Source organism: Rattus norvegicus, chromosome 15 (assembly GCF_021556685.1).
Source record: "Rattus norvegicus strain SHRSP/BbbUtx chromosome 15, alternate assembly SHRSP_T2T, whole genome shotgun sequence".
Lineage (NCBI taxonomy): Eukaryota > Metazoa > Chordata > Mammalia > Rodentia > Muridae > Rattus > Rattus norvegicus.
Genome location: NC_141548.1, coordinates 44,113,605 through 44,140,373, shown reverse-complemented (window position 1 = coordinate 44,140,373; position 26,769 = coordinate 44,113,605). Strand labels below are relative to the sequence as shown.

Genomic DNA, 26,769 nt, shown 5'->3' with positions numbered 1-26,769 from the left:
TGATCAGCATTGCTGATAGAAAAGGTGTTCACAGTTTTTAGAAAAAGCTGGTGGTGATGTCATCCTGTGAGTCAACAGGACATGGAAGTCATCAAGGTCCCTGAAAATGGTGACAATAAATGTTAATAATGATGGGTAGCATTGCTGTAAGGCATAGTGGATTACAGGAGCCTCACTGTAAGCAGTGCTAACACCTAGTGAGAGCTGAATGCCAATCAGGCAACCACACATGGCTATTTAAGGGAGAATGACAGAATCTCAGGCCATAGCTGTCACCAGAGTACTGCAACTGCATGATACGAACAAGTAAGACATTTGGCGCAGGGGAAAAGCACTGGTAAGTGAAGGGAGCCACTGGGCTCCCGTTCCCAGTCTTGAAGTAGTTTGCTGTCTTCAGGTGACTGAAGATTCTAGGGAAATACACAGGCAAACTTGTAGTAGATGCCTGGACTTGCCTTGTATGTCTCGATGCTTTTAAACAAAAACTAGCTTTATATTTCATTCCAATATTGTTAATTCTTACCTGAAATTGTCAAGAATCTCACTTGCTTTTATCCGTGGGTCTGTATAGTGAGGAACTAGACTCCCGGCTATTGTGTTTTATAAAAATAAAAAGAAGCCAAGGCTATGTTTGGTGGAGGCACGGTATGGTGTGGGGAAAGGGGGTGCCTCTGCGGGCCCTTGTTGATGAACCCCTGAGGTAGCAGCCATATGATGTATAGAGTTTATTTAGGGCATGGGGAAGGGATTTGAGGGGGTAGTGGTAACAGAGAAAGGCAGAGAGGAGGGGGGGAGAGTAGAGGCTGGCCATGAACATGTGGAGAGAGAGGGGGAAGGGAATAGGGAGAGAAGGGAAGAGGGGAAGAGAGGAAGAACAAGAGAGAGAGGAGGGGGCAAGCAGTCCCTTTTGTAGTGAGCCTGGCACACCTGGGTGTTGCCAGGTAACTGTGGGGCGGGACCTAGAAGAAATGCCAACACCTGCTACTGTGGTTCATCGATCATTCATTTTGAAAAAGAAAACTAAAGCAATTGATTATAGTATTTTTATACCAAATTTGAGAATCATTTAAAAACTATTCACTCTTTCCTGGATGTATATGCATTACACTTGTGCCTTGTACCCACTGAGGCCAAAGACAGCACTGGATCTCCTGGAATTGGAGTTAATAACTGTAAGTCACCATGTGTATGTGCTGGAAATCAGACCTGGGTTCTCTACAAGAACAGTAAAAACTCTTAACCTCTGAGCCCTATTTCTCCAGCCACAAGTATTAGTTTTTAATTAACAATTTTGCCTTGGGGTTAGAGAAATGGCTCAACATGGTGGCTCACAACCACCTGTAACTCCAGTTCCAGGAGCTCTGCATGCCATAGGCACTACATGTGCATGGTACACAGATAATGTTCGCAGGCAAAAAAAGATGCCTTCAAATAAAATAAAAATAATAAAAAGTAAGTATTTCTTTAGAAATACAGGATTCTGTCTTATTTCTTGGGCAGGGTTTCATGCCTCAGTCTCCTGGGCATTAGGATTACTGACCTGAGTCCCTACACCTGGCTGAATTTTGAAAACTCTAAATAAAAATTCTATTTGTTGGCATATTTTCTTTTGTGACCTTGTGTTTATTTAGCTTTCAGTCTTGGTATATGGATTATTTCCTCTATTTTTCCATATTTTGTAAACTGTTTTTTTTTTAAATAAAAATCCTAAGGGGAGCTGTGTGTGTGTGTGTGTGTGTTTGCCCTGCCCTTTTTTTTTTTGTTGTTGTTGTTTGTTTGTTGTTGTTTTAAGATAGATGTCTGTTCTGTACCACAAGCTGGCCGTTGAATTCAAGATCCTTCTTCGGCCTCCTGGGTCCTGGGACGATGGGCAAGTAACACCATGCCCAGTTTCCTGGTGTCCTGTTACCCCCTGAAAATAACCTCTCAAGAGCCAGAGAAATGGCTCGGTAGACAGATGCCTTTGCCCTCAGGTCTGATAATCTGCTTGATCTGTGGCTCCCAAAAGGTAGCAGAGGATGACTGATTCCTGAGGCTGTCCTCTGACTTCCACATGTGCTGTGGCAGGCACGCAGTCGGTACATGAATGAAGTGACTTAGAATTCTAGGATTCGGAACTCGGCATTCCTTCTCGTTGCCCTGCTCTTTGTCCTCCAGTAAAGCAGGCTGCCCTGCATTGTCTGTCCCTGCCATTCCTCTGTTGCATTTTTCCGCTGTGATCCTTTCCAGTGTTCTAGATGTTGGTGTTCTGTGACCTATAATTAAAAATATGTGCTGGACTGTTGGGATGTGATAAGCTGCTTCACTATTTGTTGTTGTGGGTTTTAAATTAAACTTCCATTTTCTGCTCTCCATTTGGTTCTTTCCTCTCTCCTGCCAATGTTACTGGAGTTGCCTTCCATGTTTCTTCCTTAGTTTCCCCTAGTCTTCTGCCTGTCTGTTCGGGAGGTCTCATCTTTGGGTGTCAGGACTGTAGGACTTCTCTGTTCTCTGGCCTGATTTCACTGGCTTCCTTTTCTCCCTCTGCTCCTGCTTATCCAGGACACCGAAGCAGCGTCTGGGTGCTTCTGGGCCTTCTGAAGAGATGACAGAAGTCTCCCTTATCTAAGGCTATACTTTGCATGAGCTACCAGAGGTAAGGCATTTTGAGAGAGGTGGAGACTAGAACATTAAACAGCTTATATTATTTTAATTGTCCTAGCTTATTTGTTTTTGAGGAAGGGTAGCCTGTACTAATGACTAGGCTCTGGGGTGACAGTATTGACTCAGCCCCAGTACTAGCTATGGTTTCTTGTGAGGACCATGTTTATGCTCCACCCCTTTCCATGCTGCCACAGAGAGCTGGGTGCGTACAGATTTCAAATGCACCCCTACAAAAGTGCTGAGGCGGAGCCTAGTTCCCCATCCCTCACTCTTTCCTGTGTACCTTCCTGTTCCTCTGGGTCCCCATTGTTCCCAGACTGTCTGTTCTTCAAAGTGAATTATGCAAATACCAGCCAGCCCGGTATCCATGGAAACCACATCTCCAGCATTCCTCAGCCTGTTTTCTGGCAAAAGAGACCCATCCAAGTGACAACCACAAACAAGGACAAATGGCAGGAAGGCTTCCCCAAGAGTGGAGAGCCCTGGGCCCTCCGTCTCAGTCTGTATGGACCCATCTTCTCAGCCCTTCTGTGTGGCTGGGGCAGGGTTTCTCTTCTTGAAACCTGGAGACTCCTGTGATCCCCGTATCTCTCATCACTGGCAATGGTCTTTGTCCAATCACTGTAAGGCAGCCCCCTCAGTGGGCAGGAGGCAGCATCTGGTGTTATCACTCAGCTCACATGTACTCATGAGCCACTGCAGAAATAAATGATGGTAGTTTGATCCTGTGTGATCCACTAATTTTATGCACAGATGCTCCAGCTCTGCTCCCCTCTATTCTTTTGTTATGCCTGAAAGGATGTACCCAGTCATTTCACTCCGGGCTCAGAACAAAAAAAAAAACAAAAAACAAAAAAAACCAAAAAACAAAAAACAAAAAACAAAACCCAAGCCTCCAGTCAGTGAGTGCCACACCCAGATTCTTGAATTGATGGTCTCTTCCACTGCGAAGACAGATTCTTACTGGTGACAGCTACGGTTTACAAAGCGTTAGCACTAGAAATTACATGGTAAAGAAAATGATACAAGTATGCAAGTTTACTTGACATCATGGCTGCAGCCAAGTGAAATAATGGCAAATTCAACACAGGCTAGGCATGCACCCAACTCCAGTGCTGCATACATCTGCTCACCTTTAAGCCCATAACCAGGGGCTGGGGAGACTGCTTGGCTGGTAAAATGCTTGCCAGCAGAGCATGAGGAGCTGCATCAATCTCTGACACACGTATGAAAAGCAAGGCTTAGTGGTGAGCCTCTAATCCTCATGCCAGGGAGAGGCAGGCGGGTCCCAGTAGGTGTCGACTAATCAGTAAGCCCCAGGCTCCAGTGAGACTTTGTCCCCAAAATCAAGACGGACAGCCCCTGAGGAGTGGACCTTACATGCATATGCGTGTTGCACACACACCACCTCATAACTGCCATACATGCTGGGGGTATAGGAATGCTCCCCCATTTTTATTTGAAACTAAGGTTAAAAAAATCATTCTCCCTCGGTCTGACAGTTGAGGCAGAATTCGAACCCAGGCTGTCCAACCCAGTTCCCTATCTTCCTAGGCACTGGACTACTAGACTTCGTTGTGAAGACTGGAATTGAAACACATTTCTTAAGGTTTAAAAGGCTTTAGCTTCTCCTCCTTTTAAAACTCTCATTTAAGCAAAAAGCGTGGAATCTACTAGGTGAACTTTGCATGACACCTTGCAGGACATGCCTTCCCTACAGAGAACATGCCTTCCCTACAGAGAACATGCCTTCCCTACAGAGAACATGCCTTCCCTACAGAGAACATGCCTTCCCTACAGAGAACATGCCTTCCCTACATTTTCACTTAACAGTGTTCTTCATTTTGAGCCTCTTGCTCCTGGTCAGGCTGCTTAGGCACAGGGCAGGGCAGGCTGCTTTTAAGTTGCAGCCCATGTTATGCGCATACAGAGGACACTAATCAATAGAGTATGTTCCTCAAACAAAGCCTCTTGGAAGACTAAGAAGAAAACTGAGACTATGGGTTGCCTGGGAGGATCAGTACACAGTGAGGGTGTTCTAGCACATTCCATACCTTTGGAGTTACAACCGAGTGAACATAATCTAATCGTACACACAGATTTGAGAGGCTTGTTGTTTCATACGCTGCACACCTCTATGTTTAACCCAGGATCCTATTTTCATATAACCTAAAGGATTCCCAGTTCCTGAGATGTCGTGAACGTTTTTGTGGCAGTAGGGTTCCATGTGAGGCACTATCCTCACAAGGCAGTGACTCTCCACCACTGCATTATATCCACAATGCTCTTTTTATCTGGAGATGGTCCCACTCTGAGATTATGATCCTCTTGCCTCAGTTTCAAGGAACTGCAATTACAGACTTACATAGGGAGAAAACCAGACACTAAAACTGGTCAGTCAGTCCTGGGCTGAAGAGGCACTTCATCTGGTAAAGTGTTTGATGTGGAAGTGTGAGGAGGACCCTAGCTAGACGCCCAGAACCCACATAAAAAGCTTTGTGGGAAAAGCAGGTGGATCTCTAGTCGGCCAGCTTAGCCAGCCTAAGGAGGAAGCCCGTCTTGAAACACAGGGGATGGTTCCTGAGGAATGACACCCACGATAACTTCTAGACACACACACACACACACACACACACACACACACACACACACACACATTTTCACTCCACTTACATCACAGGATCTTCACATGGGGCCCATCTTTGATGTGCTGGTAGAATGGCCATTTCCCCCAAGTTGAAATGGTCTCTTGTAGAAAATGTAGGGAATCTCATAAAGCTCTTTAATCTCACAAAAACTTTGCAAGAAGGTTTGGTGAGACAGCTCAGCGGGTACAGGTGAATTGTGTATCTGCCCAGGCCACCGACAGTGGTGGATGACTGTATAACCACACAATAGTCATCTGGAAGATATGACATCCCTGGATCTAGGAATGACAGGTAGTCATGTGGCTCTTACACTCACCATAAAAATTAACAGCAAGATGGCCAAGTCACAGTGGCAGGGAGATGGAGACTCAGGGGCAGGAGCATGCTGAGAAGGGCCATCATGTTCTCATTCAGACATTCCTGCAGGGTTGGAGGTCGCTCTGGCTAAGAGCACTTGCTGCTGAGGGGGAGTTCAGGCCCGGCGCCCATTATTACCTGCAACTCCATCTTCAAGTGATCTAACACCCCTTCTAGTCCCTCCAGGCACATACACACACACCTAAGCAATATAAACTCATCTTCTAAAAATAAGAAAACCATGTTCTGAGTGTGGTTGCACTTGGAGGCATAGGCAGGTACATCTCTGAGGCCAGCCTGGTCCACACAGCATGTTCCAGGCCAGCCAGACCTGAGAGACTCAGTCTCAAATAAACAAAAGAAATTTGGCCATAAATAAGTAAATTCCAACCCTGTCTACTTTTTAGCTATAGTCCCAGAGACTTCCGTTGTTCTGATATTGAAGCAGAGACTGTATTCTTCTGAAATCCCACCCTCCAAAAAGTAAGAGGGAACTAGGGGAAAATGGCCAATGGAAACTCAAGTTTGACCCAGTTAGGAGGTGTGGTGGTTTGAATATGCTTTGCCCATGGGAAGTGGCACTATTAGGAGGCCTTATTGGAGGAGGTGTGGCCTTATTAGAAGAAGTGTGTCACTGTAGGGGTGGGTTTTGAGACCCCTAAACTCAAGTTTTGCCCAGTGTGGAAGAGAGATCTTGTCTTCTGTTTGCCTTCAGAACAAGATGTAGAATTCTCAGCTGCTCCAACACCATGCCTGTATAGATGCTACCATGCTTCCTTCTATAATGGACTGAACCTCTGCACCTATGAGCCGGCCCCAATCAGATGCTATCCTTTATAAGAGCTGCCTTGGTTGTGCTAACTTTTTAGGCAATGGAAATCCAAACAAAGATAGAAGTGGGTACTAGGGACTAGAGTATTGCTGTGACAGGTCTGACTGTGCTTTTGTTTGGAAGGTTGTGGATTTTGGAACTTTGCATTTGGAAAGCAGTGGGATGCTTTAAGTGGGGCTTAATGGACCATCCTAGTTGAAATATGGAAGATATTGGTACTGGGGGCAATGTGAATCATGCATACCTGGCCCAAGATGTTTCGGTGGAGAATTTCAGTATGTGGCCTAGAGACTGTTCTTGTAATATTTTGATGAAGTGGCAGCTTTTTGTTTGAAGAATCTCCCTGAGGCTAAGGTAATTGATTTCAACTAACTGCATTGACAAAGGAAGTCTCAAAAAAAAAAGCCCAGCATAGACTTTGTCCTCTGGTTTGATGTCATGAAGACTGTTTTGATCAAGCATATAACAAGCTTAGAAAGGAAAAATGAAAAATGCTGGTTCAAGTAATAAAGGGGCACCAGGAAGTGAAGAGAGGCTGACTCCTGTGTACAAAGAGATAAACAGACCAAGGGAGTGGTGGTCTCAGGTAGCTAGCTTATTGTTTATTTGTAGCTGAACAGGAATAGGTATTTCACGTTGGGTATTATTACCTGGTTATTATTTTCATTTGGACTTTTAATCTGGAATGGACTACAATACAGAAATGGAGGGCACACTTGTGACCCAGATCTTGGGGCTGGACTCAGGCTTTTGATCAGGATCTTGAGGGAAAGTGGTTATAAAATGCTTAGGCCCAGGCAAGGTGGTACATGCCTTTAATCCCAAAAGGCAAAGGCAAACAGATCTCTGAGTTTAAGGTCAGCCTGGGACAGAGCAAGTTCCAGGTGAAGAAAAGCTTAAGTCTAGGCAAGGTGGTACAGACTTTTAATCTCAGCATTCAGGAGAAATAGCAATACAGACCACCAAGTTCAAGGCCAATCTACAGAGCAAGTTCCAGGAAAGCCAAGCGTAAAAATTAGTGGTGATTAAGAAGAGACCAGTATCATGGAGGTGAAATCTTCTGGGGAAGTCTTTTCTAGCCAAGGTTGTACCTCATGCTGCAGGACTTGGTAATGTTTAAGAGCCACCCAGGTGGTACTGGTTTTGAGAGTATGAGAAGGTCATGGAGAGCAGCTGAGGCTTGGCACCATGAAGAGAGCCTGTGAGTGGCTATTGGGGAAGTCTAGTTGCAGTGGAAGTCTCTGGTGCACTGGAGATGCCAGTACCATAGAGTGATCACCAACAGCAGGAGCAGCGAAGTGGAGTCAACCAGTGTGCTACAGAGGGCAGCTCTGGAGAGCTGACCTACGCCCTTCGGAGAAGGCTAGACCATGTGTGGATTCCAGACACTGGAATAAGAAGGTATGAAGTTGAAGCTGCCTTGGAGACCCCAAGATGTTCCAGATGCCAGAGCCGTGGGCTACCTGCTGAGGAAAGCTGCTAACGGAGCGGAACCAGCCCAGGACAAAGAAGTTTGTTGCCGTCAACAAAGATGAAAGGAGTTGGAGATCTGACATCAGACATGGACATGCAGTTTGGAGTTCGCTTGGCTGGTGTTTGGTCCTGGCTTTGGTCCAGTGTTTCCTCATCTGGACATTTGGGGATGGTAATGTATATCTTGTGATGTTAGAGGTATGTAATCTGCTTTTTAAATTTTGATTTTATAGGGGATTAGTTAAGTGATGAATCTCAGAAGAGACTTTGAACTTTTATATTGTTGAGACTGTTATAAACTATGGGGACTTTTGAAATTGGACTAAATGTATTTTTCATTATGCTATGGCGAGGTATGGCCCCCATAGACTCATGTGTTTGAACAAGCCTGTGGGGGTCAGGGAGTGGAATGTGGTGGTTTGAATATGGTTTGCTCACGGGAAGTGGCACTATTAGGAGGTGTGGCCTTATTGGAGGAGGTGTAGCCTTGTTAGAGGAAGAATGTCACTGTGGGGGTAGGCTTTGAGGTCCCTAAGCTCAAGTTTTACCCAGTGTGGGAAAGGCAGTCTTCTCTTGTTTGCCTTTAGAACAAGATGCTCTCAGCTGCTCCAGCACCATGCCTGCCTGGACACTGCCATGTTTCCTGCCATGGTGATAATGGACTGAACTTCAGAACTTGTGAGCCAGCCCCAGTTAAATATTGTCCTTTGTAAGGGTTGGCCTGGTCATGCCGTCTACAGCAATGGAAACCCAAACTGAGAGAGGGACTCTCCTGTCATCTGGAGTGGGGAAGCTCCACTACCAAGTCTGGGTATGGAAGACCTTCTCAACTGCTACAGATGAAGAGAGCTTGGGTGGGTGGGCAATGCACCAAAAGGTCTCATCTCATCAGTTCACAGTCATGAAAATGGCCCTTTATGTACCAGGTGACATGTCTGAAGGGTAAACCAACATTCACCTAGCTAGAATCCTGTAAGAGTCAGAAAACCTCAGTGACGAAGGCAGGGCCAGGCAATTGGACCTCTGAAAACAGTACTGGAGAAATCTACCCAAGGTTGGGTACAGAGCCACCTAAGGTGACCAAGGGGACATGGAAGGATGGATCTTCTAGCAATCATTCGGATGAGTTCAAAGGGGGAAACTGAAATGCCACCTTTAGCATTAATGAAGATACAAAAAAGAGGACAAAAGGGTAGGAGAGAGTTGGAAAGAATTTAGACTCATAGACAAGGGCCCCAACAGCTGACCCATCACTGAGCCAAAATTCAGGTCTTGTGTTGCATGGGTTTCAGGGCAATGCCCAAGATCTTGTGGATATGCAAGAAAAGAGATAGGCAAATGTGCTGGATATCCCAAATTTAAGCTTCTGAATACCAAGGGACATCACTAAGACAGTACAAAGCAGGCTGGAGAAATGGCTCAGCAATTAAGAGCATTTGCTGTTCTTCCAAAGAAACCCAGTTCATTTCCCAGCACCCTTATCAGGTAGCTCACAACAGCCTGTGATTCTAGCTCCAAGGAACCTGAGGCTCTCCTCTGGCCTTGATAGGCACCTGTACACATGCACACAAATACATTTAAAAAGATTACTGATTTATCTATCTGTATGGCTGTATGTGCACACATGCATGCAGGTACCAGGTGTCAGATCCCCTAGAGCTGGAATTACAGATGGTTGTCAGCCACCCAACGGAGGTGCTGAGAATTGAGTTCAGGACCTCTGGAAAAGTAGAAGTCATCTCAACCACTGAGACATCTCTCACCCCCTGGGGAAAAAAATAAAAAAAAAGACAATAAAAAAGCAACTCACTGAATTAGGAGGAAAATTTTTATAAGTGACTCATCTGACACAAAGGAACTTTTATCTAGAATGCATTAACAAACTTGTAAAACTTCATAATAGAAAGACGGACAACCTGAGGGGCAAACACTCTTAAGTCTCTGAAGCAGATACACAGCAAACATGAGAAAAGATGCTCCCTCGTCAGCCGTCAAGGATGGCAACTGCAGGTCAGATGAGACACACTCCAGTTTCCTCAGTACGGCTAGCTGAGAGGGCAGACAGTGCTGACAAGAACTCGCTACAACCCAGCCCTCACCTGCTGCCGGCGGGAGTAGAAAATGGAACGGTTCTCTTACAAACAGCGTGGCAAGTCCCCAAAGGGTTTAAAATAATTATCATATGACCTGGAAAACAGACTCCAAGGTATATGACAGAGAATCAAAAGAGACACATCCACACAAAACTTGCACACAAATTTCATAGCAGAACTCATAATAGCTAAACACTGCAACAAGCGAAATGTCCACCAACTAACAAACTACACAGCACATTCACTGCACACGATAGTCTTACAATGGGAAGGATCGAGTCAGGTACAAGTTACAGAAAGAATTTGTGTTTACAAAGGCTCTGAAAGAAACATGTCAGTTGTGGGTCAAGTAAAATCTTTCTAAAAGATTCTAGGTCATTAAAATTACCCTATTTAAAAAGAACTAAGGTGAAAATTAAAATTAAGAGTAACTTCAGGGAGAGTTTCTTTAGAGAAACTGGACACATACATCATAGCAGGCATACCTTTTCACACCCGTGGTGCCCAAGCATCTGACACTCATAAGCTGGCTTGCCAACACTGTCCCTGCTCCCAGCCTGGCCTGCACCAGGGGTTCTTCTGTGTCCCCACTTGTTAGATAATCAATGCGCATGACCTAGTTAGAGCCAATTAGTGGGTAAGCGGCATGGTTTAAAAGAAGTCTTATGTAATGAGGGGTGCAGGCTGAAATTGGGATGCTAGGTCCTAGGTCAGCAATGTGTTCCTGACTATGACGGTGCACCCCTGAGGTGCTATTTCTCCTTAAGACACAACTTGGGATTTGGTTAGCTGGCAATTAGACTCCATCTATAGGCATGAGTGAGAAAGAAAAGGTGGAGGGGCACACAAGGAAAAGTGAAATCTGCACAGAGCAGAGCAAGAACAATGGCTGAAGCCAATGAAGACAAGGGCATCAAGGACAGGACTGGCCTCCCAGACCAACAGTTCCTGACTGAAGCAGCATCCACTGAGGCCCCTCCTCATACCTTCCTCCACTGACTTCCAAGGACTACTGTCAATTCATAGATGTGGAAACACAGGCCCCAAGAGAGAAAGAGGACAAACAAGTTAATTTTTTAAAAGTGTTCTAGAAAACTGGACAAAGTTTCAGAGAACTTTCAAAGCATGAGTTGACCAATCAATGTTGATTCCATGCCGACAGGAAGTTAGCTCAAAAGAGCAGCAGAGCAGGGCTCTGGTCCCAGCCCAGCACCAGCTGTCTTCTCACTGCATTCTGGTACTATGGCCTCTGTGTCACTGACTTGAAGCTGGCTCCAGAGTTGCCTTTCCTGTGACACCCACTAACTCTGAGCTGTATTCCAGAGTACCTTGCACCCCGAGTTCCCAGAGAAATCCTGTCCTAATCACCCCAGTCTGTGTGGGGCCAACAGGGGAACTCTCAAGCTTCAGACCAGATGCCAAAGTGAGCCATGTTTGCTCACTTAGGCTGACAATGCCTAACTTGCCCTACTGAGATGGGAGAGCCTAGGTGAAGGCTTTGCCCACTCTTGGATCAACCAATCCTGGGGCTTCCCCGTATGGCCTGACAAGGACCTTTTCCTAGAAACATAAATGACAGACTCAAAATAGTCACACCTGCATTATAATGCCTTCCTTCAAGAAAACAGTATACCAGCAATGCAAGGACAGAGGAAATGAAGCCCACATCCTGAAGGTAGCATGATTCCACAGAGCCTAAGCTCAGCCAAGCACCTCCTGGGGGGCTCTTAACTTTGGGCAGAAAAAGGACTAAAAATAAAGACAGAGGCATAGGCGGACTTGGAACTAAGAAAAGGCGTGATGCTGCACGAGTGTCAGTGGTGGGCTACCAACTCCCGCAGCTCAGATGTCCAGCTCTTCTTTGATGGAGACACGCAGGTGGCAGATGCGCAGAGGTTCTGGGGGACCATCACCCCGAGAGGCCCCTAGGTAGAAGTAGGGCCTCACCTCCCCAAAGTGGGCATGGAAGGTATACAGATGGCAGTGGCGCTCAGAGTCATAGAAGGACAGCTCACCCTCCTCACACTCCAGCTCCACACGCAGACGGCGCGGCATGGCCTGGACCAGAGGGGCTGTGGCTGTGTCGGAAGTCATGCAGTGGTCTCCGTCCACACCCTGAGTGCGGCACAGGTACCAGAAGCCTGAGCGTGTATCATGGTAACAGCTGTGTGAGTGGCCCTCACCACCGACATCAGCCTGAGCCTGTGCCTGTGCATGTGCCTGCACCCGCACCACGCCCACTCGCCAGCTCGGCAGGCCACCCACATCCACCTCCCAAGAGTGGGAGCCCTTGGAGAAAACTTGAGAGCCCAGCAGGCAGGGTGCCGAGGAGAAGCGCTCTGGATTCTCCACCTGCACACGGTAGCCATGGTTGATGACGCTCGTGAGGTCATCAGCCACTTTGAGCCAGCCAGCAGCTGTGTTGGGATCCAAGCTGAAGGGCACTAGGAACAGAGAGAAAGATAGAGTCAGCAGAAGGATTTGTCACGTCACCAGCTAAGGCAGGGGCCAGCTTGGCAGTTACAACCCAAGGATACCCAAGCAATACAGCAAATGCCAAAGTCTAAAGGCCTTCCCACAGATCAGAGGAGCAGAGTTTTAGCTATTCCTTGGGAATGAGCTTTTGGCCTCCAAGACTATAGGAATAGACTTTGGTTATTTAAGCCAATTTATGGTCCTCTGTTAGAGCAGCCAAGGAGACTAACATAGGCAGGTACTGCGAAGTTGGAAGGTTCACACACTCCTGGGACACCTAAGATGATCAAGTAACAATCCCCCGGGTTGATGCCACTTCTGGGTATAAAACCAGGGCACACTGGCAGGAGAGAGTTGGAGTGACTTTGGGATAGGTGACCTGGACTTGGGTCTGTCATCATGAATGTTAGCATTAAGAAAACAGAAAGGAGTGTTAGCCTTTCTCAAGTGGGTCAAATCAGGAGGGCCCTTGGCCCCGCCTAGAAATGGCTGCAGAGAGAAGAGCTGAGAGGCTAGGCCAGGTCTCTGCAGCACAGGATGCTCTCCATTTGCCTGGAGCATTTTGCTGCGTGTCCTTACCCGATTCAACAGACCCAAGCATCTTCTTCCAGACTCGGTACTGCAAGGACTCCAGATACTTGCATGCGTCCATAAGCAAGCCAGGCTGGAGAGGTGCTGGCTCCACGGTGCAGAAGAGCCTGGTAGAGGAAGACTTGGCATTGGATGGGGCCGGGGCCAGGACCCCTGGCTGCACTGACTACAAGCAGGCAACAAGACTGCTTGCCTTGTCTCAGACCTAAGTTTCCTGGATATCGGTCCCCCAGCAGGAGCCTACGGGGCTGCCAGAGCCCTTCAGGATCAGCAGGAAGATTCAATCCTGAACAGCTGGGAAACAGACACATGGGGAGGCTCTCCAACCTAGTTGCCATCCTCATGGATAGAAATCCCATTTCAGCTCAGAGAGGTCCAAGCTGGAAGGGCCTTAGTAGTGACTGAATTCAAAAGACGTTATGTGGCCTTTGCTGAGCTCCTGCAGAGCCTGGGAACCCATCACAACCCAGAGCACTGACTCTCATCTTCTGACAGGACACGCTCTTCTTACCCATCGTGGAGAGCCCAGCAAGTACCCACCCACAGCCAAGAACTCCAGAGGCAGGAAGCCAGCCAAAACCAGCCTGTTGACAACTGAGAAACATGAGTCATGTGCCTGGTGCTGTAAATCCCTGTGGAGAGTACTGACCTCTATGCTCCGAAACAACTCCCTGCCTCCATGGCAACCAGAACTGGAATGCCCTTAAAGAGCTCCCCTTGGCTGGCCTCTACCGCTCCCTCTGGATTCCACCCAGTTGGATCTGCTACCTGCCTAGCCCTTCCACTACTGGGACAGTGTAGCCCTGGCTTTCCAGTTGTTCACCCTCTCCCGTCCCCATAAGGTTTGGCAACTTACCGGCGTTTTCGGCTCTTGTGTTTCTGGCAAAAAAATAAAAGCAGAGACACAGACTAAGAGAAGGCAGGGAATTTCTGACCAAGAGCTGTCAGGTAACCCCCACTCATGATGAGCAGACCTGACATCATTCAGCTGTCACATACTCTGTGGGGATCTCATCTCAGATTCAGTGTCATCCCTTGGCAGTCCCAGGTGCCAGGGTGAAGACACGCAGTGGGAGGGAGACCTTGCTCAGTATCCACGAGGCCCGGGGCCTTCTTTAGCAAAACTTAGAACTGATCCTAAAATTCATATGGAGTTTCAAGAAATCCCAAATAAAAAGCAACCTTAAAAACCACCAAGTTGGAAGCCTTGCACTTGCTACAAAAGCTGCTGTGATGGAGGTATGAGGAGTAACGAGGACGGAAGTGACAATGTAGACGATGTCAGAGTTCTACAGGAACCAAGGTAAGTTAATACAACTGTCTTCTTAGCAGACATGTAGGTACCACCAAAAAGAGAAAAGCCTCTGCCTGTGTTACATTAAAAACAAAAACAAGGGGCTGGGGATTTAGCGCAGTGGTAGAGCGCTTGCCTAGCAAGCACAAGGCCCTGGGTTCGGTCCCCAGCTCCGAAAAAAAAGAAAAAAAAAAACAAAAACAAAAACAAAAACAAAACAAAACAAAAACCCCTTAAAATACATGTAAGACCAAACTGCAAAGCTAAGTCTGAGACAAAAGAGTTACACTGGAGCACAAAAGGAGCAAACTCTCACATCTAAACCACCAACAGACAACCCTATTAAAAACTGTCTAGCTAGGCATGTGGGTGCATGCACGTCTTTAGTCCCAGTACTCGGGAGGCAGAGGCAGGTGAATCTCTGGGTTCAAGGCCAGCCTGGTCTACAGAGTGAACTCTAGGACAGTGAGGACTTCACAGAGAAACCCTGTCTCAAAAAACAAAACAAAACAACAACAACAAAAACAACCAAACAAAAAAAGAAGGGAGGAAAGAACTGTATAAATTAAACAGACATCTTAAGGAAGAGCTAGTAATGACCAGGAAGCCACTGAAAAGACAGATGCCCAGTGTCATCAGTTATCCAGAGAATGCACACTGGAAGCACAATGAGACCACAGCTCACTCACAAGGAAGGCCATGGGGAAAAGTGGACAAGAGGTATAGAAACTTGACTCTCGCTCTCTGCTGGTGGGAAGACAAAATAGTGTGGCTACTTTGGTAAAACTGCCTAGCAGCCCTTAATGGGTTAAAGCAGAATTACCAAGTAATCCAGAAATCCCTTGGATACACACCTAAAAGTACAAACATGTCCATACAAAACCAGTGCACACAGGTTTAGAGTCTTACTGCCCATGGTAGGCAAAGGCAGAAGTAACTCAAGTGAGAATGGAAGGACAACCAGACAGGTAAAACGCAGTGCAGGAGGGAACTACTTGGCATCAAAAGGGACTGATTTATAAATGAGCTATCAAATCTGGGAAACTTCTCTGCAAGGAAGGGCAAAATCAATGAAGGGAAGAAAGAAAAATCATGTTTTTAAAGGAAGAACAGAATTTCCTTTCTGCGCCCGCATGCGTGGGTGCATGCTTGGGTGCGTGTGTGGGTGCGTGCGGGCCCGCGCGCTCACGTCTCAGGGAGCCGGGGACCACAGCTGATCCTTCGGCTGCTCGATGCCTGTTCTCTGGTGCAGCGTCTGTCACTGCCCTGGATCTCACCAAGCAGGCCAGGCTGGTGGGCCACAAAGCTGCAGTTTTTGTTGGTTGATTGGTTAGTTGGTTAGTTGGTTGGCTAGTTGGTTGGTTAGTTGGTTGTCTTTCTACTCCTAAATGAAATAGTCAAATTGTGTAATAATTTAAGCTTTTTTTTTTTTTAAAAAAAAGATACCAGCATGAGCTACCATGCTCAGCGTATTCTATGTGGCTTCCAGGGATCAGCTGGGATCCTCGTACTTGTAAGGTAAGTACTTTACTGACTGAGCCATCTCCTCAGCCTAAAATCATTCTTTTTTTTTTTTAACAAGAGAGATCCAGTCCCCCAACCGCCCCCCACCAAAAAAAAAAAAAAAAACAAAGAGAAAATAAAGGATAGAGGCATCTTAGTAAGAGCACTTGTCATTCCCAAAGCCTAGGCTACAGATCCAGCACCGCACGGGGGTGGGGGTGGGGGTGGGGGTAGATACTGAGGATAAAAATAAACAAACACACAAAAACCAAACGCCAAAAACCACCACCACCACCACCACCACCACCACCACCACCACCACCACCACCACCACCTACGAAGTTCAAGGCAGACCCAGCGGCTCACTGTCTCTCCCTGCTGTCAGCTGTAGAACTCTCACTTACCTCTCTAGCACCATGTTTGCTTGTATGCTACCATGCTTCCCACCATGATGATAATGAACTAAACTTCTGAACTGTAAGCCCGTCCCAATTAGATATTTTCCTTTGTAAGAGTTGCTGTGGTCATGGTGTCTCTTCATGGCAAATAAACCCTAAGACACTCATCTACAGTAAATAAATAAAGATGTAATAAAAACTTTACAGCTTAAAGTATTACACAATTTGCCTATTTCATTAGCGGTAGAGACAACCAACCAACTAGAAAGCAGCAGTAGTAAAGGGTGGAGGTAGGAGTCTCAGCGGCCAAGCCTAGTTCTGCCACAAGGCATGCCGGTAAGGTCCTCCTCCTCCACAGAAAGACTGCTGGGCAGGGCCTGTGGTGTGAGCTGCTGGCCCCGACCCTCCCCCACCCCCAGAGCCCCTTACCATGAGGAAGGTCATGTCGTCTTCCTTCATCTCCATCTGCAGACGCTCAATCTCTCGAGCCAGTGCCTCGGTCTGCTCCGCCAGCTGCTTCATCTTCTCCTCAGCCAGCAGGTGCTTCTTCCTGCTCTCTTCCTTCATGGCATCCACGGTGGCTTGTTCCTCCACCCTCAGGAAATCTCGGAGCTTGTCAAACTCATCCCGGATTCGGCCTTCTAGCCAAGTTGTCTGCACCTGCACCAGAGCAGGGAGAAGCCAGCACGGTCAGGCAGGGTTGAGGACATCCTGGCTGGGGATCACTTTAGCAAAGCAACTCAATGCTCTAGGTAGGACATGAAGAGCCCCAGACACAGAGCCCAGGGTACACATGAAGGTCCAGAGTCAAAAGGGACAGACAGGTTTGGTAATTTCAAAGCTGCAATCACTGTTTATAAATGGCAGCCTCCCCCCCCCTTTTCCCCTCCCTGATCAGTGTTCTCCTTTTTGGGCTCCTCGACAGTAAGGTAAGTCCTAAAGACAGAAATGAAAGATAAACTTCTACAAGTTATCTACCTTCAAAGCCCAAGGTCTTGAATATGTCTAAATGAGAGGCTTTACTCTGGCTGTGTCAAATGTTTATTTTAATGACACCTGCATTGTAAGTCATAACCATGGAAACACTGAGGACAAACCACATGGATCCTCAGAGAAGCAAAGAAATAGTCTGTGGAAAGAGGAAATCACTCTTATTACACGAACCTCGAAAGGCTCACAGAAGGAAAATGATTGAATGTCCACTGAACCTAACTTTTTGTATTTTGAGGCAGGGTATCATTATATAGACCAGGCTATCCTTGAGGTCAAAGAAATCCACCTGCCTCTGCCTCCTCATTGCTAGGATTAAACACCCAATCTGAGAGACAAGCCTTGAATGAGAAACTGCCAAGATCACCCAAGGCCACTGTGAGAGGTTCTATCTCTGTGCTGTTCTGCCAGCCAGCCAGCAAGCAGCATCCCCCATGGTTCCTGCTGCAGTGCTGAAGCAAGTTCTTTGGTCAGAGGTTACGCTTTATGGAACAGCCAGCAAGCCTGCCTTGAGTTCTTGCTCTGATGTCCCTCAGTGACACCGTGGCCTACAAAGCTGAAATTAACTCTTTCCTCCTGTAAGTTGTTTGTGGTCATGATGTTTGTCACAGCGACAGAAACTGAAGTAGAGCATGTGCTAACTCGTTAACACAGGGAAACGGATACACGTGACTCTAAGATGATCACTAGAAAAACAACATAAAGCATAAGCTCTAGTTTGAGCAGGATATCCTCAGCAGGGATTCAAAGTTTAGTACACATTATGGTTCTAAGAAGATAATGAAAAATAACAACAAAAAATTCAATTCACTGAGGGTATAGCACTAGGAAAACTGTGCAACATATTATCACTGATCAACACAGTCCACCCTCAGTTACTAGAACAATGAAACAACTGGAGAGGAGCACTCTGCGCTCAGCAGACAAGTGAGTTCAAGTCCAGCTAGGGATACACAGCAAGACCCTGTCTCCAAAAAAACCAAAACAAACAAACAACAACAAAACCCAAACCCCCAAACATCTGGAAAGGTATCTTCTAGCAGCACTCCACTAGTAGTGGGACTCCACTTTCAGACTAGACTTTCAGTTCAGCACATACTTGGGGCTCTGACATTGTGATGGCTATTCCCAGTTGTCAACTTGACTACATCTAGAATTATTTGAAATTCAGAAATGAAGGGCACATTCTTTTCTCTAGAGAAGCCTGACTAATACACGTGACAGCATGCACATGTCTCTGAAGACACAGCTTGTTGATTTGTGAGACATCACAAACGGCTTCTCGTCAGGGATGCTTCCACACGTCACTCTGAACGCTCCACTCAGAAAGTGCATGGAGAAGGAACGCTCCTTTTCTCTTGGCAGGGCTAAGGGACTCCCTGGGCACACGCGGTTGGGTTTGTTCTGCTGGTCAGCCCATTATGTCAGAGCTTGCTGCTGCTGTCCCTGACCCTCCAGAGTGCAGTAACCTGTTTCTGACTCTACCTGGTGCGCTACTTCAATTGCTGCCCACCTGGACTCATCTGACTCTCCAGTACCTGTGTGCCCAAGTCAAGGTCTCATTGTGCCAGACACTGGGCTAATCAATGTGCTTTAATTCCTTACATTCTGACAGGAGGAGATAAAAGTAAAATTTTAAACTGCAGTTAGCTGTCTAGGGACACGTGCCCTGGAGTAGTGAGGGATGGCTACCTTGGAAACTGTGACCAGGGAGCACGTCCCAGAAAGAACATATGAACTGAGAATTTAAGAACAACTCTAGTGCCTGGACAATGGCTGCGACAGAGTTGAGGCAGGTGGAAAGCCAGGTGAGTCACAGCTATGGAGTGGGGAGTTAGACATGGTACATTCTGGAGATGGGACAGGATACCTGATGAGTGCACAGGGGACTGGGAGGGATGGCATGATCTCTAAGGAGCCCTGGTTACCACTGGTTTGTGAGCCAGTGATGTGTGACAGTCATAGAAATAATCTTTAACTCCCAGCGTGGATGATGAAGGTGGCTTCTTGGTCCACTCCTGTGGCTGCTGCTGTGGCCATGGCCTTCTTTAGTGACAGAAGAGCCCGATCCACGAAGCCTCAGTGGAGACCAATTCTGAGTGGGCCAATGTCAGGGACTCAGTCCTCAAGGTGCCCCACCTGGCCTGTCCCTGTTGAGGTTTGGTCTTTTGCTATGTATTGTAATGCTAAATACTGCCCCCCCCCTCCAGGCTTGGTTGCCCCCAAGGAAGAGAGAATCCCCACCTAGACCCAAGTGACTCTATGTAACCTTGTTTCCCCAAGTTATCCCTGACTGGAGAATAAAGATGCCTACAGACTGTAGCTGGCCAAAAGAGAGGTAGGCGGGTCTTTTTGGTTCCTGGGCTTAGGTAGAAGAAGAGACCATGAGAAAGGGGAGACAGAAGACAAAGAAGAATCAAGAAAACATGGCTATGAAGGCTGGCCAGTTGGAGCTAAGAGCTGCCCAGAAGAAACACAGCAAGTTATAACTCAGGGTTATTGATGGAAGGTAAATTCTAATAGCTAGGGTAGTTATCTAGCCAGCTTTAGTGCTAATGAAGGCTTATTATATAGAAGCTGTACATCTTTTATCTGGGATCTGAATACCCAAAGGCAGGGTGAAAACCCCCATTGAGATCAAATATTTACTACAATAGAGCACCCACTTACCTCATTGTGCTTGGCAATGGCCTCATAGGTGCGCCTCAGAGCCCAGAAGGACTTGGCTTTCTCCCGAAGTACGTGCTCCATGTTCTTACACTTGGCCTAATGTGGGGGGATACCGGACAAGTTAGCACTGGAGTTCCTCTGTGGAGTGCAACCACAAGCCAGGGAGGCCAGTGTGTCCAAGGGCTGTGGGCACAGCTGGAAGCTCAGCAAAACCCCAACCTTGAACTGCACAACTGTACGCTGCTTCCCACCTCTGGTCTCTAACCCAGCCCTGCTGCAGGTGGGGAGCAGGGCTCAGGCGTTCCAGAAGTGGGGCTCTGCCCAACTGGTCATAGTACAGCCAAGAACAGCCAGCTCCACTTGTTTGTTTCTGGAAGCACAGAACTGGGGGGTACCACCAAGGTGCCATGGCTACTGGCTCACTCTCTAGTTTTCCCAACTGGACTTTTCTATGGATGGCCCTTATAAAAAGGGTTGACAGTGTGGTCTGTTCCAGTCATTTCCCAAGAGGTGAAATATTCAAATGAGATCTCGCCTAAACACGCCTTTACACCCACCTTTTCCTTTAATGGTGCTAGGATAAGAAACACAGCAAACTCATGCTCTATTTGTTTTACTTTCTGACAAAGGTCTCACTACAGAGCACAGGCTGGCCTAAACTCACAATGTGGCCAAGCTGTTCTAGAACTCATGGTGATCCCCCTGCCAGGTGGAAGGATCATGGGCGGAAGCAATCACACCCAGCTAGTCCTTCCTACTTTTTCTTTTGGATATGCATGCACCCACAGGTGTGCAGGTAGGTGTCCCACTCTTTTCATTCCCCATCACAATCAGTCATTTTCGATTTTTTGACAATTACCCCCTTCCCTTTCTTCTTTCCAAACCCTCCTTGGATGCTTTCAAATTCATAACCTTTTTCCTATGCCATCATATACATATATTTATATACACATAATGTCCTAAATAAACCCGCTCAGTCTGTGTAATGTTACTTGTCTATGTGTTTTTCAGGGGTAAACATTTGGTACTGGATGACCAGTTGGTGCGCTCTTGCACTTAGAACTACCCCACCACATGAGTTGCCTGTAGCTCTTTGTATAGGGTTGCGGCTCCGTGATCTTTCTCCCATCCACTCTGGAATGTCTGCTCGTGTGGCCCTTGCTGGGCTCATGCTCAGGTGGTCATACTGGGGAGACACGAGGGTCACTCTTGACATTCCTAGAAGACAGACTCACAGCAAACTCACTGGTTGTCTGGCTTCTCCTCAATGTCCCCTGGGCCTTAGTCTACCATAATTGAGACAAAGTATCTCATTAAATCTAGAGCTAGACCAGTACTCAGCAATTCTTAAGGATCTCCTCATTCTGCCCCACAATAGAGCTAAAGTTCAGGTAATCATGTGATCTCATTTTTTTATGTTAGTTCTGGGAATCTGACCTTGAGCCAAGCACTCAGTAAGTACTGACCCATTTAGCCATTTCTCTTGCATCCTGCTTAATTTTAAAAAATAAAATCACTTCTGTTGAACAAGGAACACACATAAACATCAGTTTAAGGAAGGTGCTCAAACACTTGGTTTTTTTGAAAATTTTTATTTTATGTGTGTGGGTGTTTTGTCTGCATGTGACTGTGAAAACTGCATGTGTGACTAGTGCCCAGTGCTCAGAAGAGAATGTCAGATTCCTTGGAACTAGAGTTTCAGACTGTTGTAAGCGGCCGTGTGGGTGCCGGGAACAAGACTCAGGTCCTCTCTAAGGGCAACTAGTGCTCTTAACTGCCAAGCATCTCTCCAGCCCTTCAGTGCTTTTAAACTCTTAATTGTTGCCGCTAAGCTGGGAAGACACACTTTTGAGTTTTAAGTTGGTTCTGCCTACCTTTTGTATTCAAGGCCTATTAACTTCTCTCCACTTTTATCCTTTCCTCTCTATACTCCATAAATGAGTTAGAGACTTCTTCAGAAACAAATCCAATGCTAATTATAATGGTGACCTCTGTCCACTGAGTACTCACTCTGCCCCAGAGTCTGCACTCATCCGCACACCATGGGTTGTTCATCACATTATCTCTCACCAGTGCACACTCGAGAGTCCACTCCAGAGAAGGGAATCTGAAGTGCATAGGGGAAGGACCCTGCTCTCTCCAAGAGTGTGGTGAACCTCCATTTGGATGGCTAGCCAGGTTGCTGCTTGGAAATAAACAGAAAATTGACCTAATAGTTCTTTGCCAAGGATAAAGATTTAATTTCACCAATGCAAACAACCTCAAACTAATGTCCCAGCTAGAATTACACTGATTTTAGTTTTACTGAGACGCAGTATATCAACTTCTTGGTCACTGCTTGTACGAGGAACTTTGTCCATGCACTCATAAGCAATAACACATCTAAGCCATCCTGCTGGGATACTTTTCCCTTTGAGAAGAAACGTGGGGTCGGGGAGGTGAGTCAGCCGGTAAAGTGTGTGTTATCCAAGTAAGAGAAGCTCAGGTCTGGTCCTGAGCACCCACACACCTGTAAGCTCTCTCAGCTCTGCATCCCTGGAATTCAATGGCCAAACCTAGCTCAAATAGAACTTCAAATCTAGTGTGAGGCCCAGTGTTGAAATGGGGGGAGAGAGAGAGAGAGAGAGAGACAGGCAGACAGACAGACAGACACAGACAGACAGAGAGGAAAGAAGGACAGGCTGCCACTACCTCTGCCCACCTCCAGCCTATGCAGACATACACAAACCACGCCCTCATAAACACACACACACACACACACACACACACACACACACACACACACACACACACACACACACACACAATGTGTATCTATCCAAACCTGTGAACACTGTACTTGAGAGACTTCCTAAAGTCCCTCTGAGCATTTAGGGTCTTTCTTGAGCTCTGGATTGATCCACTATGACATGTTCCAAAATCTTGTTAGCCCTCCTTCCATCAGGTCCCACTGTGTTAGGACAAAGTCCCAGCTCATTAACATCCCCCTCAGTGCCCCATGAGTGGGTCTGCCCTGCAGTAGTGATAGAAAAGCCAACACGCACCACCTTTATTACTTTTGCAGGCCGCAAACCACAAACCCAACAGGATGACTAAAGAAAGGAATTCTTCATTTTGCTGTTTTGAAAGTATCAGCTGGGTCCCTCACTGGGGTGGGATTAGAGGTGGTGGAACAGAGGTGGGCAAGAAGCAGAGAAAGGAGCTTACACAGTCTCCAAGAACGGTTACCACAAACCACCTTCCTCAAGTCAGGCCCTACCTCCTAACTTACCACCTCCTAAGGAGGCCACCACGTGATGAACCTGTGAAAGGGTTTACTGACAGGAAGACTGCAGACACTGGAGAAGTTGTACTGTGCTGCCACCAAGATTAGCCGTCATACAGCTCCAGGATTTCTGTGGGCATTAAAGTCTGTTAATGCTTCGGGGCATCTAACACAGAGTAAGCAAGTCCTCAAAGATTATTGTTACTGGATTATCAACATGGAGGCCAAAGGGATCTTTCTAAGCACCCACCTCTGGGATTCCTGAGGGTACCCAGCAGGGACAATCTCACCATTCTTACCTGGTAGTGGGTCGTCCTATGCTGCCTGCTTTCTCAACAATCCACATCCATCATTTTATCTAATGACTGCCTCACCAACTCCTCTGAAATGTCAACTTCTGTAAACAGTGTTGTTTGGTTTCTGTTGCCACGACAACCAAAAGCAACTCTGGGAAGAAAGGGTCTATTACAGCTCATAGTTCCTAGTCATACACCACCACTGAGGGGTGTCAGGGCAGGAAATCAAGCAAGAACTAATGCAGAAACTATGAAAATAATGGACAAATGCTGTCCATCAGACAGCTCCTCTGATTGGTGTGGGAGGGCCCAGTACACACACTGCTCTTACACTATCCAGGACCAATGAACTGGGCCCTCCCACATCAATCATCAATCTAGACAAATCTCTCTGATTGGCTGATCTATTCTGGGCAACCCCCTCTACTGAAACTCCCTCAGATAACCGAGATAAAATTAACTAGAACAGAGGGTCTGGCTGCCTTATGTATGGTTTTAAGCAGCCAGAATACCTAGGACAGAGTGTAAGAATCAAAGGGGTCCTCAGTATGTTTATTTCACAAATAAATAAATGAATAGGGCACAGTGCCTCTGGCTGAGCACATAGTGTGAGAACTCCTGGGATCTTTCAGATTGGCCCACCCCCTGCTCTTTAAGACTCACTCACACGGACCACCCACTGGCCTCACACCACCATTCTAAAATGAAGAATGAGACTTTGGCTTCCTGGCTTCACCTGGTGTCCAAAGCTTTCTCTCTTCTAGAACCTTCTATATGCTGCTGCATCTTCTTGCAACCCCCCCCCCCACCCCCAGCCTCCTTCACCTGGTTAATGTCTCTAGGTTCTTGAGACTTTTGCTAGAAGCTCCCAGAGAGTGGCAATTATTAACATTGCCTTACTTCTAGTGTTCCTGAGGCCTTCCAATACAAGGAACCCAGCAAGAATAGAAAGAAGGCAGTCAGTCTCCAGGCCCGTGCTCTCTCGGGCCTTCAGCTGATGCTTTAACCCGTTCTGAGGACATACCACCCATGCCAATCTGTACCTTTGCTAGCCCCAGGGGATTCGAACCAGGACCCAAGCCCATGGCTGTCTCCTGCAGCTATGCCAAATAGAGATCTAGCACATCAGCCAGTGAATGAGGGAACAGGAGGCACTGTGGACCGCTGTTGAGCCAAGAGGACGGATGACTGTCGGAACATGTGTGTACATGGTAGCCATCTGCTCCACCTCCACTCTATATGGAGCTGCCGTCAACTCTGCTGAGATTCCAAAAGGGCATTTCACAAAGTGGAGAAAGGGCGTCTGAAGATGTGCACCCTGGGCTCTTGCAGGATCTCCTCTTCACCATGTCAGGCTTCCTAGCAGCTGACCCTGGGCCCTCCCAACTGTGGTTCTGACCCATGAATTAGCAGCTAATGAAACAAATTTAGCTGTTCCAGTACATTCCTGACTTTAAAAGAGCTTTTCTCTTCTAAAACAAGACATTGCCAGAGTAAAATGGACATTTCAGAAACCCTTAAAAAAAAATTAAGTCGATATGCCAGGATGGGTGTTATGTAAAGCAATGGAGCATGCATTTCTAAGCGATTAGGCCGAATAGTTATCGAAAATGTCTGACCTTGTGTACTAAAACAATTTTTTTTCTGTTTTAGAACAAAGACTTTTTCACTGGGTCTGGTGCCACAGGCCTGTTAATCTCAGCCACTCACAAGGCTGAGGTAAGCAAAGAAAAGTTCAAGGCCTGCCTGGCTAATTTAGGAGCTTGGCTCAAAATCAAAACTAGGCTTGGGGTGCAGCTGCGAGGTAAAGTACTCGCCTAGCTAGATTTCCTGCAGAACCGACACCCACCCTTCCCCGCCATGCTAGTTCTGTCGTGTCAGCTGCTTTTGGTTTAATTATAGCCACTGGAACTCCTGATATTTGGATACTAAAAAAGTAATCGGAGTAAAGCAGCAGTCCAGCGCCAAAGGCCTTTCTTATGGCTCTGTAACCCGTGGGGGCACTGCTGGGCTGGGGAAATCTCAAGGCTTTAGGTTCTGGCCTTTTCCATTTCTAAACTGACCGCGCCAAGCCCGAATGTCTGAAAACCGTACCACTCCAGCATTGTTCAGACGGGCCTGGACAGGGGGCAAGATGGTTGCTAGGCCCTGGTGAAGGGAGGGGTAGCGGGGGGGGGGGTCTCTAGGGCGGGCTGGCGCGGTGCTCACCCGGAAGTCCTGCGCAGTGTCCTTGATGGGTTGCACACGATGCTCCTGGTGCCGGGCGTCGGCTTGACAGGCACAGCACAACAGCTCCTTGTCCTCCACGCAGAAGAGCGTGAGCGGGGCACGGTGCGCGCGGCAGGGGCGCGGGGACCGGCGACCGGTCCAGCGCGCGCCCTCGGCCTCCTCGCGCAGCAAGGTCTCCACCAGGTTGTTGAGCGTGTGGTTGGTGCGCAGCTCCCCGGGCACCGCTCGTTCCTTGCACACCGGGCACGAGGGCGTCGTCTGCACCTCCCAGCAGCCGCTCACGCACCGGCGGCAGAAGTTGTGGCCACAGCGCAGAGTCACTGCGTCGCGGAACGGGTCGTAGCACACGGCACACAGCAGCTCCTCTTTGAAGGAGCGCGAAGGCCCGGGGGACACAGAGGGGCCTGGCTCCATCGCAGGAGCAGCAGCCGTCACCACCGATGCAGCCGCCTTCATGCCTAGCCTGAGGGCGTTGTCCCCGCAGAAGAGCGGGGAGCTAAGGTGCCTCCAGCCAATCACGAATGTTTTTTGAGGGCTCGGACCCGCCCACTTCCGGTCTGCGCGGGGTCTCCCGGAGGAGGTGTGGTTCCTGGTCTCCACCAGCTCCGAAGCAATCCATTTAGATCCAGCGCGGAAGGATCTGTCGTCCCACCGAAGTGTGGGATTTCCGTTGTGAAATAGGAAGTGAAGCCAAGGGCCGCCATCCTCAAGCAATTCCCGAAATCTCAGACTCCTAGTATAGATGATTAGGGACGTTCATGTTTTAACTCCTTAGCTCCCTAGGTGGGATCCGAACCTGAGTCCAAAGCAGTAGCTGGGTCATGCAGCACTGGGAATGTTTTCTCAAAACCCTCACATAGGTTGTCCTCTGACTTTGGTCGAGTTTACTGCTGCCTCGAGGTAGCAGGAAGACCTGAGGAGATGCGATTCTGGGCTTGTGGTTGGATAAATGAGTTCCTGTGTAAAATGGTAGTAAAATGGGGCGTGAGAGTGAAATAAATATGGAAGCATG

The 26,769-nt window shown here is 47.5% G+C and overlaps 1 protein-coding gene and 1 long non-coding RNA gene across 4 annotated transcripts; one reads left to right on the top strand and one right to left on the bottom strand.

Moving 5' to 3' along the window:
* Positions 1-265: 265 nt before the first annotated feature.
* On the top strand, positions 266-8,272 carry LOC148001003 (uncharacterized). Its single transcript, XR_015638890.1, has 3 exons — positions 266-337; positions 2,542-2,635; positions 6,364-8,272. It is a non-coding gene; the product is annotated as an uncharacterized LOC148001003 (long non-coding RNA).
* Positions 8,273-9,767: 1,495 nt separating this feature from the next.
* Trim35 (tripartite motif-containing 35) lies at positions 9,768-26,220 on the bottom strand. Of its 3 annotated transcripts, XM_087586412.1 has the most exons (7): positions 23,532-23,679; positions 23,239-23,362; positions 19,968-20,063; positions 16,737-16,967; positions 13,969-13,991; positions 13,101-13,219; positions 9,768-12,490 (listed from the first exon to the last, which is right to left on the bottom strand). In XM_087586412.1, the coding sequence occupies exons 3-7, from the start codon at positions 20,046-20,048 to the stop codon at positions 11,889-11,891; spliced, it is 1,056 nt and encodes a 351-aa protein (XP_087442538.1). In that variant the 5' UTR covers positions 20,049-20,063; positions 23,239-23,362; positions 23,532-23,679; the 3' UTR covers positions 9,768-11,888.
* Positions 26,221-26,769: the final 549 nt, after the last annotated feature.